This window comes from Typopeltis vanoorti, chromosome 9 (assembly GCF_054136105.1).
Source record: "Typopeltis vanoorti isolate ZY-2024b chromosome 9, IOZ_Tvanoo_1.0, whole genome shotgun sequence".
Taxonomy (NCBI): Eukaryota; Metazoa; Arthropoda; class Arachnida; order Uropygi; family Thelyphonidae; genus Typopeltis; species Typopeltis vanoorti.
In genome coordinates, this window is record NC_143557.1 from 84,330,849 (window position 1) to 84,346,832 (window position 15,984).

Consider the following 15,984-nt stretch of genomic DNA (forward strand, 5'->3'; position numbering starts at 1 on the left):
CAAAATAGTAAGAAAGGTTTAAGATAGAAAGAGACTGTATTCTGGTGAGAAAGTTAGAGGAGGTAGTTGAGAGAGAGAGAGAGTGAGAGGATAATCATTAGCCAAATATTCTCTAGCAGAATGAAGAATATTTATGGATGTTGGAGAATTGGGAGATACATTTGTTTCAAGTCAGCATTTATTCACGAGAGAAGTATTGACTATAAAGAAGAGAAAGCCAGGCATTTTTCAGCTGTAAATGTGGTGTGTGTGTGTGTGTGTGTTAAGCTCTATATTTGTCCAAGGAGAAATACCTGATGTTGTCTAAAGTTTTGAGATTTCTCAAAGGTAAGGAAATGAAGAAGCAAAGAAGGAGAAAGAGGACCAGGGTTGCATTTACCATAAGGTGCAAGCTGGGACCACAATTTAAAAACTTACTCCTCACAAACAACAATATAAAAACAGCCTAGGTATAGTTGTAAAATAAAATACTTATTTTTAAATATTAAATTCATAATATAAACACCAAAGGCTGCTGAAAAATTTGTGAGGCCTCCTTTTGAAATACATTGTTCTTTCCTTTGAGTACAAAATTAACAGGAACTGTTGCATTGCATAAAATTCATGTACGCAAGTGTACCACCAACGAGGGAAAACCTATTGGGGGTAATAGCTATTTTGTTCCCTATATCTATATATTTCACACAACCATAGAAGAGTGAGAATAGAAATAGAATTGTGGAATGGACCCTCTTTAGATCCTCTCTAGTGTTTCCACATCACACTGAAAATTAGGTGACCACTGAACACAGTAGACCATATGTAGTCTGGCCAATGCCTTATATAGATGAACCATCACATCCTTATACTCAATAGAATATATGTCAAAAACTTTTCTATTCTATTCTAAAGTTCTATCGCATGGCCATAACTGATCGAAGTCGTTAAGTGTCGTTCGTACGTACGCGTAACAACTTATAGTTTAATTACCGTTATTTGGCTAGTATTTGTAAAGGAGTATGCAAGTGTATATACCTAATTATATGGTTAAAGTAGTTGTCACAATTGGTAAGAATATATTTTTCAATGAATTTGTTATTTTACTGATACTCATTTATTTTAACAAAACCAAGATACACTGTTACTATTTTTTGTATTTTTTAGCTTTTATTTTATTTATTTATATGTTTATTTTGGATTTAATAAATATTTATTTCACTTTTGATAGTATAATACTCATAATGATGCCAAGAAAGTTTCAATCCGGAGCTAGTAAAAGAAAATGACTCAGAGAAAAGGAAAAACAGCTAAATAATCAAAAGGGGGCAATTTTGTCTTTCTTACGTTCTTCTGAAAATGAATGAAGTGAAGAATTTCATAGAACTGAGGTTGTACCTCATATTTCTCAGAATGAAAGTGAAACATTGGTATCAGTATCAGGAGGAGACGAAAGTGAAAAATGAAGAACATCAAAATAATGTGGAAAACATAGGAGAGAAAGAAAGAAATGAAACAAATCAAGGGGATTTTGAAGAAAATTTTCAATGGGAGTCTGTACTTACCAGCAAGCAATCCATCTCTTATCTCACCAATATAGCAGTGTGGCCAATTAGTATTAATGAACAATTTATCGAGTATATTTTAATAAATATGCCTCAGAATGTTGGTAAAATCGAAAATTAAAAATAAAAAAAAAAAGAATACACAATGAAATTGAATATATGTCAAAAATGTACAAAGACAAATGGAACAAAGAAGAAAGGAGAGTGGTCAATAATAGGTTAATGAAGGGTTTTAATGACTGGAGAAATATAACACAAGCCTTATGTGATTACGAGCGTTCTACTAAGAATATACGAGCAATGTGCACATATCACAAAAGAAAATCAAGTTCTGTAAATATTCGAGTTGATTCTGAATTGATGAAACAAATACAATCTGAAGAAAATTATTGGAGAGAGGTTTTAAAAAGAATAGCTACCATTAAGTTACTGAGTAAACTAGGGCTAGCATTTAGAGGCAATACAAATTATATTTTATCTGGTTCTTGGGGAAATTATTTATGGTGTTTACATTATTTAGTGAATTTAATGATTTTTTAAAAAACATCAATGAAAATGTATGCCAACTGTGGTTCTTGGAAGATCAAATTATCTTTCTTACCACACTTGTGATGAATTCATAGCGTTAATAGCTAATAAAACAAGAAATGTTAATATCAGAAATTAAGGAAGCTGCTTATTTTGCAATAATACTCGATTCAATGTCAGATGTTGCCCATAATGACCAACTAGTTATTATATTTAGGTTACAGCAAATTTTGACATTAGAGAAATATGTATCAGGTTCACCAGTATTACACAACATAATTCCTTATATTTAGAAGAGGAAGTATTAAAAAAATTAGAATAATTATCTTTGGAGTTAAAAATGTGCAGAGGGCAAAGCTATGATAACACTGCCAATATGAAAGGTGTCTATACATTTTTACAAGCCAGGCTGAAGAAATATGGCCCCTCTGCACATTATATACCATGCTCTAGTCCAGCATATTCCAAACTATGTTCCATGGAAAGTGAATAAGTGTTCTGCGAAAAATTATCAAAATTAATATGAGCCTGGAATGGTTTTAAATGCTCCGACACATTCAAACATGTTTGAAAATCAGGTGCTCCTTGCTTTGCATGAGGATTGTGCTATTAAGGCCGGTGCACACTGGCTTTGACTCAGCTGCCCGCTGTTGTTAGCCAGCGGCTCCATACCTCAGTGCGAGTGAAGTATGGAGGTATCTATTCTAGGAAACGTGCAGGCACAAGCATGGTCAATGCGAATCAGTCCGGCACACCTGTAGTGTGTGCTGTCACATTTTTGTGATGCGATACAGCCTGCTGCAGTGATAGTGTGCACTTAGTTTTATATTAAATACGAGACTTATGATACTTGACTCTAACCAAGGTGTTCTGTTAAAATTTCAGGATTTGCGAAATGTTCCATCATAGAAAAAGTTTGAGAAACACTGCTCTAGTCATTCCTTAAATTTAATTGGCAACTATGCTGTGGAATCTTGTCCGGAGGCAGTGTAATGTTTTTGTTTTATTCAAAATGTATATAATTACTTTTCATCTTCAACAAGAAGATGGGGTATACTCCTTAAACATTTAGAAAAAAAATCTGTAACATTAAAAGATTAAGCGAAACGAGGTGGTCCACAAGAGCTGGTGCTATATTGGTTTTGAAACGTAGATATAAACAAATTAAAGAGGCATTACTTGAACTATTCATTTCTTCTCATGAAAAACCTATTTCTAAAAGAGCTTATCATTGGCTGAACATTTTGACAATTCAGAAACAGCAATTTTACCAGTTGTGTGGGAAAAAATTTTACAATGAATAAATGCTACTAGTAAATCTCTACAAGATCCCTATATGGATTTGTTGTTAGTAATAATTTGTTACAGTCTTTAGTTGGTTTTATTTACGATATAAGGAATAATTTTGCTGGTTTAAATGAAGAAATGGATTTATTAACAGATGAGATAAAATTTAAAGATGAGAAGGAAAGAGTGAAAAAATGTGTGACGAAGTTTCACAATCTAACGATGAGATTAGATTACATGGGAAAGAAAATTTCATTGTTAATGCTTTTAATGTCATTTGCAATAAGCTAATTTGGAAATTAATGAAAGAGCAAAAAAACTATTTAGACATATCAGATATGTTTGACATTTTTTGAAGAAAGAATTAGATCAAGACAAGTACAAGACTAGTATTAACAAAATTTTACAAACTTATAGGACTGGTATTAACTCAGAAAAAATTATTGATGAAGTTAAGCAATTTTTAATAATGCTATAGGAAGAAAATTCTTCAATTAAAAGTATGCACAAATTTATAAACGATAGGTTAAAGTCTACTTTTCTGAAGGTGGAAAATTTTTAAAATATTTTTGATGATGCCTATTTCAAATGCGTTCATTTTCAGTGTGTGAAACAAATAAAAAATTATTTAAGATGCAACTTGCATCAAAAAAAAAAAAGAGAGAGAGAAAAAAGTGACCTGTTGTTATTATGCATATATTGAATCAGATGTAATGGACTTGATTAATTATGATGACATTATAGATATATTTGCCAAAACCAGAAAAGGAAAAAAAAAACTTTTATTAGCTATTATTATATTTTTTTAAATGCAAATATATGTATACGAATGTTATTTTATTTTATTAAAATGAGTTATTATGGAAATGTTGACTTTTATTTTCAATAAACTAAAAAAAAAAAAATGCACATGAATTTCATTAACTGAAATAGACTTGTTCTTTTGAGGTCTCATAATAATGATGTTGCACCTGGGGCCTCCAAAAGTATAAATGCAGTCTTTTTTTTTGTTGTTGTTGCATTAGTTAACTGTGGATTATCTTTACTTCATTGGAGCAGCACAAAGATGTGTTTAACCACGCTACGGGCCAGGACGTATATATACATCCAAATGCATACACCAGCTCGCCAACACCCTCTCACAGTTCAACTCCAAACCCACAGAACAAACTTCTTCTCTTTGTTATTTATTTCTTCCACTACTGCCCTGGAACAGTCTTTTACCACATGTTTCCCAAGGAATACAACTCACAGCTTTTCAAGTCAAATGTGAATATAAGTTCTTTATTGCCCATCCACATGATATACCATAGGTTGACCAGTCTCTCATGGATCAGTTCTCCATTTAGAATAATAATTATAATCTACCTTCCGCCTGCCACAGATGATTTCCCAAGACGAGTTTGATGATGTCTCGTCGCAGTTACTATCCCCTCACTTTTAATGGGGGATTTAAATGGACACAGCATTCTGTGGTACAGGCTGGACAAGCATTAAAGGAAGGGTTATTGAGTTTATGCTCAATAACAACAAACTCTCCCTCGTAAACACAGGAAGAGACACCATCTTCAATATGCCTACCTGAACATTCACTGCCATTGACTTGACTATCTGCTCACCCTACCTTTTCCCATGATGTCCACTTTTCTATATGTAAATTGAGCAAGCTGACCAGTCTACATTTTCTTCTTAGCAGAATTCGATTCTGCAATGGTCAGTTCATTTCCTATCAGCGATGCAATAAATCGTATAACAGGGTATATTATACAAGCCACCATTGCAATTCCTAAAACATCTAGGTGGTTTCCACATTTTCCTAAGAGATGGTGAAATGATGATTGCACAGCAACCAAAGGAGCCCAGGTTTCAAACTGCTTTCAAACGAGCTTGAACCCAAGCATGATACTTCAGGCATCAGAGCCAAAAGGAATCCTAGATCCAGTTTACTTTATCAGGATCTGCAGACAACAAAGAAGTATCAGAAAAAATCTGGAAAATGAAAGGCAGATATACCATCACCAAGTTCTGTCCTTGAGCACTGTGGTTGCACAAATGTGTAGCCACAGTGCTCAAAGACAGCGAATGCCAACATACTTGAAGAGATTTTTGCAAAAATATCGGCATCTTCTTACCCCCCCCCCCCCAAAAAAAAAAAGTTCCTTGCCAAAAAAGTAAAGCAGAAAACAACAAATCTAGTTTTCTTCGTGACTCAATTTTTCAGGAAATGACAACATATACTAAAATATTGATTAAAAAACTTCAATCAGTACCTTCCAGTATTTCAGCAATGTTACATTGCCATCTTCTGGGAACATAAAACTATGATGTGTGCACACAGGCTTAAAAATGAGCAGAAGAGGGAAAACTAACATTGTTCCTAGAGTCCTAAAGGTGTCCCCCCCCCTAGTGGGCTATATTGGGTTGTCTTGGCTGTTGGGCTGAAATTCTCATGATGCAAGCTTCCCAAATTTGGGGCAGTCTCATGCATCCAAATTTGTTGAAGTTTGGAAAGTTTTTTAGAGCTGATGCTGATTCCAGGAACAATCTATCATATTTATATTTGCTATGGTGTAGTAAAGTGGCTTTCTTCCAGCGTATTCTGTGACGGGTATCCAGAGCATGGTCTGCAAGCCTCCAAAGTGCTGTATTGGTGAAACCAGATGTAATCTTTGTGTTCGGATATCTTGATATTAGCTGTCCTGCCTGTTTGGCCGTAATAGGACAGTTTACAACTGCAAGGGATCTGGTAGGTCTATGGGAAGTGGAAACTGGTCTTTGGTGGAGTGGATAAGGGATGCCAATTTCTTATATGGTTTGTAACAGGTAGTCAGGTCATATTTTTTTAGGATTTTTGTTAGATTTTCAGATGTGCCCCAGATATACAGAATGGTGATAGATTTAGTGTAATCTGTTAGGGTGTTGGGGTAACTGGTTTTAATATTTTCTGGATTTTTTGGGGGAGATTGGCTAAGAAGGTGTTAAGGATATGGTTAAGTTCAGTGGTTAAGGCATTGTTATCTGAACAGATTAATTTAGTCCTGTTATATAGGGTTTTTATAATCCCATAATGTTGTTGGGAGGGGGGAGTGATTATTGCTGGATTCTGGGGTATTGATGTGTGTTAGGAAGTTGTGGAGTGTGTCTAAGCTGTGTGGCCAAATAGCGAACACATCATCCATGTAACGTAGCCAGAGACTGGGTTGTTGTGAGACTGAGTTTAAGGCTTTTTCTTCAAAATTCTCTATAAAGAAGTTTGTCAGGGGTGAAGAGAGTGGAGAATCCATGGCTGTCTCCTCTATCTGTTTGTAGAATTTTCCTTGCCAAACGAAATAGCCTGGGCTCATGGTGAACTGAAATAGGGCTGAGATATCAGGAGGAAATTTGGCTTGAATGAGATCTAAGGTATCTTCGAGTGGGGCATTTGTGAATAAGGAGACGTCGAAGCTCACCATTATGTCAGTGTGTTGGAGCGAGAGGTTTGCAATACTGGCTTTAAAGTGGGCTGAGTTTTTAATGTGTGATGGTGTGTTGCTAGTATAATGTGTGAGCACTTTGGCTAATTTGTATTTGGGGGAATTGATTCCATCCACAATGGGACGTAATGGCATATTCTACTTATGGATTTTTGGTAGTCCATATGTTGGGGATGGGTGTCTAGAGTTGAAAGGTTTTAGTCTGCTAGTCACTTCCGCAGGCCAAGACATAACCTTCTTAAGGAGCCTCTGGAGTGTTTTGATTTGAGAGCTGGTGGGATCATATTTAATGGGGAGGTAGGTAGAACGATCTAATAGTAAAGTTGAAAGCTTACTTGTGTAGTCTCCGTTTGGTTGAGAACAACAGTGGCATTTCCCTTATCCATTTTGGTGGATATTTGGAATGTAGCTGACCAAATTGTATTCTTATTGGTTAAACCAAAATAAAAATGATGGTACAGCATGAAAGAATTTCATACCGGCTGGGGCATCGCCTGGTTAAATAAGGTCCTCGTTGTTTTAGCCAGGGAACCAGGACAAACAATGAAAAATCAGCTACTGAGAACAAATCTGAAAGCACACCCCAACTCAACATCACCAGTTAAAGATCGGTACTATCAACATAAGAAGCCTGAATGGCAAAGAAATGGAGCTAGCTGAGGCAGGCAATCACAAGTAGAATAATGTGGACAAATATGAGAATGGAGAACTAGACAATGAGATTTATTTGTGCCCATGGTCCCACAGAAGGTTCTACTAAGGTAGAAGTGGAGTAATTTTTTGAGGCTTTAGAAAAAGCAACTGACACAATGAAAAAGGAAAAGTTTATCCTTGTTGGGGATCTAAATAGCAGAGTAGGAAATGATTGTCAGACATACAAAAATATTTTGGGAAAATTTGGAGAAAAGAGCAAAGCTAATAATAATGGCAAATATCTATTGGATTTCTGCTCAGGACATGGACAGGTTATTACTAACACCATGTTCCAACATAAAAATGTGCACAAATTCACATGGAGAGAAGAGGCAAGGAATAAGAAAAGTCTCATTGACTATGTTATTGTTGATAGTGATGTTTTCTCCCTGGTGCAGGACACCAGAGTGTACAGAGGATTTGAAATTGGAAGTGATCACTATTTAGTCTTGAGCAGGATAAAATTGAATTTCATATTGAAAAGAATAACGTGTAAGAAAGTTTTAAAGCGAATGAAAGTTGAGCAGCTCTCAGATGTGAACTTTAGACTAAAATACACAAAGATTATTGAAGAAAAAATGATAGAGTTAGAGAACAGGAACCAAACCTTGGAGATTCAGTAGCAAGCCCTGAAGAAAACCTTATTGATTCAGCTAGAGAGTCATGTGGTGAAGTTGTCTGCAAGGATAGAAAAATTAGGACTCCATGGTGGACACAGGAAGTTAAAGAGGCAGTGAAGGAAAAGAACAAAGCATATCAAAAGTTCCTGGCAAATAAGTCAGCTTGTGCTCTTAGAGAATACAGAGACAAATGTAAGAAAGCGAAACACTGTGTAAAACTAGCTAAACAAAAGTCATGGGAGGACTTTGGCAGGAACATGGAAAATAAATATCAAGAAGGTGGCAAAATATTCTGGAGGTTGTTGAAGAAGCTTAGGAATGGAGGAAAGAGTGCTGTAAAAGGAGTTAGGAATGATAAAGGTGACATGAAAATGGGAGAAAAAGATATCCTTGAAGTATGGAGTAATTACTTTGAAAAACTGCTAAATGAAACAAGCAGTGATGACAGCACAGTGGTAAAAAACACTGACCAGGCATGCAGGCAGGAACACATATCCATACTTGAAGTAGAAAAAGCAATCAAAGGCTTGAAATGTGGAAAGGCAGCAGGAATAGATGGTATTCGACCAGAAATGCTGAAGTATAGTGGTATAAAAGTCTTACAGTGGCTGCACTGCATAGTTCAGAATGCCTGGACAGAGGGAAGAATTCCCGATGATTGGAGTAGAGCTCTCATAGTACTCATATATAAAAAGGGAAATAAAACTGAATGTGAGAATTACAGAGGTATTTCCCCACGGAGTGTTTCTGGTAAGATATATGCAAGTATACTTGAGAAACGGTTGAGAAGAATTGTGGAAGAACAAGCTGGATTCAGGTCAAATTGAGGCTGTCAGGATCAGATCTTCACTTTATGACAAATAGTGGAAAAATCATGGGAATATAACAAAAGATCTGTATTTAAGTTTTGTCGATTTGGAAAAGGCATATGACAAATTGCCATGAGAGAAGCTATTCAATATGCTATAGTTATATGGTGTCAATGAGGCATTATATCAAGCAATACTTAGTCTTTATTTGAGTTGTATGTTAGCAGTTAGAATTGAAGGAAGTACGGGAAGATGGTTTAATGTTAAATCTGGTGTGAGACAAGGATGTACATTATCCCCTCTGTTATTCATTATCTATATGAATCACATTATGAAGGAAAGTGGTATTAAACATGGTATCAAAATTGGAGATGTTAATGTCAGCTCTTTGCTTTATGCGGATGATGTTATAGTTTCTAAATAAATCCGCTACAAGTCTGCAAGATTTTCTGACTAAATTGAATAACTATTGTAATTGATATAGTATGAAGGTCAGCAATAAAAAGACAAAGACAATGAAAATAGGCAGAATCATTGAAAATGTCAACCGTGTTGTGAATGGAGAACCTGTGGAACAAGTAAAACATTTCAGCTTCTTAGGCACGATTTTTAGTGAAGATGGTAAATTAAATATAGAAATAGACAACAGAATCAACAAAGCTGGTATGGTAGGAAGTCAATTGAATAAATTCATATGGAATAAGAGAGAAATTAGTCGCAACACTAAATTAGCTGTATACAAGACAGTGTTCAAACCAGTTTTAACTTATGGATCTGAGAGCTGGGTCAGAAGTAAAACACTTGACCAAAGACTAGAGACCGCAGATATGAGAGTCCTGAGAAAGATTAGAGGCGTGAACAGATGGCATCAATGGCAATATATTAAAAACGAGGATATTAGGAAAGAACTTGACATTGTCAGCATCCAAGAATGCATTAACAGAGCTAATTTCAGGTGGTATGATCACTTAAACAGAATGAACGAGGAAAGATTTGCAAAACAAGTGTTCTCTGCCAGGTTGGCAGGAAAACAACCCAGAGGAAGACCAAGATATAGGTGGATTGATACTGTACAAAGTGCCTTAGACAATAGAAATATAAGATCTGATAATGTTGGAGTCTTCATAAGTAACAGACTGATTTGGAGGAAAATTGTAGATAGGAAGTTAGTAATGATGTAAATTTTTCATGTAGTACTATCATATCCTGTACACCCCTTGAGGGTATACAGGATATGATAGTACACAGGAAATGATAGTATATGATAGGTATACACGATATGATTGATGATGATGAATATGAGACCACAAGAATAGTTGGCTGTAGTGGAGTTTCTGTAGAATATGCCTTTGGTCAGAATTTTACAGTGTTTTATAGCAGCTGAATATACTACTACAGTGACAGCATACTAAGGCTGAGTCTAGGCTTGCATATTTTTCCCCGATTTGTTTAACTTTGAGTTAACCATTCTCTGTGATATACAGCAGTGCCTATCTCAACATGTGTACGTCATATTATTTCATGTAAACTTTGTCACTGAAGTTCAGGCTGTACACCTCAGTTATTTTAAACAAATTTCAGCTTTAGCTCCCTTTACTCTTGGCTAGAGGTGGCATTCTTGTTCATTCTAAAAACCAGGCTAACTCCGCAAATGAACTCCATAATTCCAAATAATCCAAACAATGCTTCTCTCCTCTGCATTTCTTGCATTGTGTAAGCATTTCTGTTTCCTTTGTATTCTTTTTGCTCATTCATCCCAGAAAAAGAATGAATGTAACATTTGTCATAACAGAAAAAAAAAAAAAAAAAAAACTTTCTGTATTTAACATTATTGCATTAACTATATTTATAGAAACACTCATAAATAAGACTTTCTTATTTATACTAATTTAAAAGCCTGATGTAATGAGGCTATATTCGTTACATCATTCGTTACTCCTTTGCTGTAGTTGGTTTATCTTTCTGTTTTGTTTTGTGTGTGTTGAAATGTTCCTCTTAAATATTTTCTTACATTCAACTGAAAATTTTTTTCTAGTTTTAGTACTTGTGATTGTTGCATATACAAGAATAAGAGCCAGTCAACCTTATGATCAGAAGGACTTCATTGATGATATAAGAGAAAATATTATAATTTATGATGATGAAGGTGGTGGTGAAGATGACATGAATGCTTATGACATCAAAACACTTCGAATACCAATTGATGGCAATGGTACCCCACTGGGCAGCAAGTCTGGTCCTGAACAGCTCCCACCCAAAGAACATTTTCAGTGGCAAGGTAAATCATGTTTATGTATTTCATGTATATAAGCTTATTGTCAGTACTAATAGTAATCCAATTTATTAAATTATTATTTTCTACTAACTTTAATTTTAGTATCAACTGAAAGAAATTTAGCCAAAGCTCATTACGATACTGGTTCTTTACATTTGTCTGTATTCATTAAGTAGTGTAATTAATACATAACAGCATTGACAGTTTACAGGTGAAATTTTACACAAAAAACTTCATGAATCACAAAGTCAAATCTCTCAAAAACTATGTGAATGAAATATATTACTCCTCATGCCTTCACATCCATAGCAACTTGGATGTGTATGCACATCAAGGCTGGTTGGGTGGTTAATGCCTGAATTCACATCCACTTGAGAAATTTTTCTTAGCAGACTCAACAGAAGGTTTACTTATTGATAACACACATGTATTTCCTATCAAATTTTAGTAAATGATGAGTATCAAAATTAATAATAAACTTATTACTAACACTGTTTGTTGGAGATACTTGAGATGAAAAGTCACTAATTCAAATAAACATGTGAGATACCAAATATATTGTAAAATTTGTCTTTATATCGTTAATGCTTGTTGTTATTAATTACTTTAACTAATTCTTGCTTGGCTGCGCCTTTTTCAGATTCGCTGTTGTATCCTTCGTGACTTCATTTTAATACTCTTATGTGAATTTTATATCTCTGAGGTTTTCTAATATGCTATGTCCTTTCATTCTTAGGTTACTTACTACAATTTCAGTTTACATTAATTTCAATGCAGTCTCATAGCTCAGTCTAGGCCATAAATCAATCCAATTGGTAGTGCACGTGTATCAGCACATCAAGGGTCTGCCGTGGCTTAACGCCAATTCCTTTGTTCTGCACTGGTGCTAATTCCCTTTCAGACTGATGGAAATTTATTTTTAGCTGCGCCACTCTATGTCTTAGATAATTGAACAATGCAATATCAAGGAATTAATTTCCAGCTTAGCACACTACAATGTTTATCTTAACTGAAACTATTAATTACTTAGATCATCTAAACTATCAAGATTTGCTTTGCAGTCGTAGCCTTCTTTACTTTTATTTTCTCCCTGTCTTGGTTCTACTTTTATGAGTGGTTGAATAGGAAGAAAATCAGGCAAGTCAATAAATTAACATAACAAAAAACATTTAATCATCAATTTCACAAGAGTATATAGATATGAATCATTTTAAGCATATTAAAATCTATACTAAAATTCTAGAGTACTCTGTTAATTACTTTAAATTTTTATACATTCTCTAAGACATTAAGGATCACAGTTCAATCACAAGGCAATCTTATACTCCGCCAACAGCATTTCTGGAAGAGATTTGCACTCGACATGGTGAAAATATCTCTGAAGCAATTCTACATGGCTCTTCAGCTTAAGCTCAAACTTTCTCTAATTTCTTGAGTGAGAACACTAAAGTCCTTTCACTATTCAGTTTAAGCAATTTGAAAATCCATCACACTATTAACACATGATTCTCTCAGTACAGTTATAAAACATATCAAAAGTCTACTTTACCTAGGTATGAAGAGATACTTGGCCTTCTACACGTGCATCCAGGCCTCACATCCTTGGTCGTGTCCTAATTCTTATGAGACTTCATCTACGCGAATCTGCAATGGTCTTGGGTAGGGCACAATTACATGGAAGCGACAGTGTAGGTTTGCTGCTCTCAGGTCAATCAGCTCGGCATGGCTTTCTATTCTCCGATAGGTTCCTTGCTGGATCGGGAACTTTGCTCTGCTTGGCTACAGATTGACTCTTGAACTCCCCTGGACACATCCACATGGCCTTCCGACCTCTGCACGATCTCCTAACTTCGTTGACCACTCCGTTGAAGATTGAAGAAAAGGACCAAGAGAGCTCTGTAGGTACCACAACCGATTTTATATTGCGCACCCTATGTTTTTCTTCCTTTGTCACTGCTTTTCCTTCACTGTGCATGGCACTTACTTCTCCCTGGCAAATAGCACCATACCGTACTCTGGTGAGCTTCCTGGAGAAACTCGCGTGCTACTCTGCCTTGCTCATGTGTTTTGCTTCAGGCCATTTCCTTTTATAAGCCGATTACTTCATTCTCTCTCGTATACAATTATTTATACAAAGCACACAGTTATTACATTAGGAGATTTACAAGAATTATCTACAATTAAATGACTTGAAACAGTATGTACAAAGAAAAAGGAATTATGTTGGTAAGTTAACATAATCTTATTTAGTCTGATAAACCAATACTGACTCTGGAAATGACATTTCGTGTTAAACTCGGAATGAAGAGCTTATAGGTTCAATCTTCTTTCATTCTGAATTTAACAACTTTCACTGATATTTTTAATGTAATACCATAACAACTAAGCAACCACCATACGTAAAGGATCCAGTGTCTCAATGTCTCAACTGCTGACTTAGCTTAAATAGAGACTTTGTATTGCTCAATATAATGGGACATTATATTGAGCATTATGATTGGCGATCACCGTAGCTTTGTTGGACATAATTCTATCAATGTTATCCAATAGGTCGGATCATAGCAATGTAGCCAAATCACTATATACAGTAAATGTATCAGATCACAAGATCTGAGCTTGCAAATATAGGCCAAAATACATTTAATGTACATAGTGAATTGACTACATTGCTACCGTGCAACCTATGGGATAACATTGATAGAATTATGTCCAACAAAGCTACGACGATTGACAATCATAAGAAATATAATTTAATAAAAAAAGTTTAACTTGCTTCAAGAAAAAGAAAAACATCTAGATCAGTCTAAAGTGGTAATTAATCTTTCTTCCAAAAGTAGACATCATAGCCCATGAGGAATCAGCAGATCTCATCCGCATACAAAGTTCAGCTTTGTTATTAAAATGTAAAGTACCACGTAGAAACTTATTGGAATCCATAGCCCTTAAAAAATTAAACCAAGATAAAAACATAGTAATAATCAAGGCAGACAAAGGAAATGCAGCAGTAGCGTGAATTCAGAGGAATACAAGAAAGATGAACATCCTATTAGAGGATTCCAATACCTATTCATCCTTAGACAGGGATCCCACATGGCATGTGCATAATAAAACCAATGAGTTGATCAAAAATTTACCCAATTGGCCATAAGAATTAAAAAGATCTTTATCATCAAAACATCCATTGGCCCCAAGAATTTATGGGGCACCAAAAAATCATAAAAAAAGATATTCCGTTATGGCCAATTCTAGATGGGAGAGATTCTCCAACCTCAAATTTAGCGAAATGTCTGACAAACATGATACCACCACACATGGGAAAAACAGAATTATTTATAAAGAATAGTCCGAATTTCATTGAAAAAGTAAAGGGTATAAATATCGAACCTTCAGACATCTTAGCCAGTTTCGATATAGTCAGTCTCTTCACCAGTCTACCCAGAAATGACACAGTGGATCTACTTGGAAACCTTTTCCCACTGGACACTGTAGGACTTTTTTTTAATTTTTCAAGACAAATATTGGGGACAAAAAGGACTTGCCATGGGTTCACCCCTTTCTCCAGCTCTAGCCAACCTATTTATGGAAAATTTTGAAACAAATGCATTAAAAACCTATCAAAAAAAAAAAAAAAGACCAAAAGTTTGGCTACGCTACGTCAGTGATATTTTTGTTATTTGGCTGGGAATGGTAGATGAGCTGATTGCTTTTAAAGATCATCTGAACAACTTGTATCTCAATATAAAATTCACTATTGAACTAGAACAGCACAAAAAATAATTACCTTTCCTAGATATCCTTGTTGAAGTAAACGAAGAGGAAAAAGGTTATCCTCTCCATATACAGAAAACCCACCACAACAGGAAGATTTTCAAATGTCGCTTCACACCACCTTCCATTGCAAAAGATAGGCATAATTAAAACTTTGCAAGACAGGGCATACAATATATCTAGCACACCAATTAAAAGAAATGAAGAATTATGCTACCTGGCACAGAACCTCGCACTTAATGGTTTTGAACCTAAGATAATTAAAAAAAAAATTCTTAATACAGCTCCTTCAACTCCCTTACTTAAGCAAGATTTCAAGAATGCAATCACACTATGTTACATCAAAAATGTCACAGACAAAATGGCTATGATGCTCCACGAGTACAACATAAAAGTGGTGTTTCTACCTTTACAAAATATATATCAAGATTCCTATATCCACTAAAACTGCCACATCGCCCCTTGAAAAAAACTACGAGATTCATTGCTCTTGTGGCACGTGTTATGTAGGCCAGACGGGAAGGTCGGAAGAGATCTGCATGTAAAAGATGTCGAAAAAAGAGGAGTGCACAAATCAGGTTTAGCATTCCACATAGCCACTACTGGCCATCGAGTACTCTGGCAACAGGCGGACATGTCATATATTGATAATAATTGTTTCACAAGAAAATTTAAAGAAGCCGCACAAATACTTAGGATCCCTACACAGTGCAATAAAAATCAAGGCTTGATTTTACATCAAGTGCAGTCTGCCTTCATCAACCACGGACCTAGGATATAGCACACGTGAACCACAGAACGTGACTACAACTAGCAATGTTCCAGCACGCATACAGTAACGAATACATAATTTGTATTCTGGTTTCTCGATTATTTAGCAATTGTGAAGTTATTAAAAACATCTGATATGTGTAATTAATTGTCAATAAGCTTTTGTTGTGTGAAACTTTCATGTACGATTACCTCTGATTATATAAGTCTTATGATGCA

At 35.3% G+C, this 15,984-nt stretch overlaps 1 protein-coding gene across 1 annotated transcript in view; it reads left to right on the plus strand.

The window, feature by feature from the left end:
* LOC150103211 (neural-cadherin-like) overlaps window positions 1–15,984 on the plus strand; it is a 540,895-nt gene that overhangs the window by 519,425 nt on the left and 5,486 nt on the right. The window contains exon 35 of the mRNA XM_090397648.1: window positions 10,987–11,229. Coding sequence (XP_090253774.1) covers window positions 10,987–11,229 — 243 coding nt within the window. The remainder of the gene's footprint in view (window positions 1–10,986; window positions 11,230–15,984) is intronic.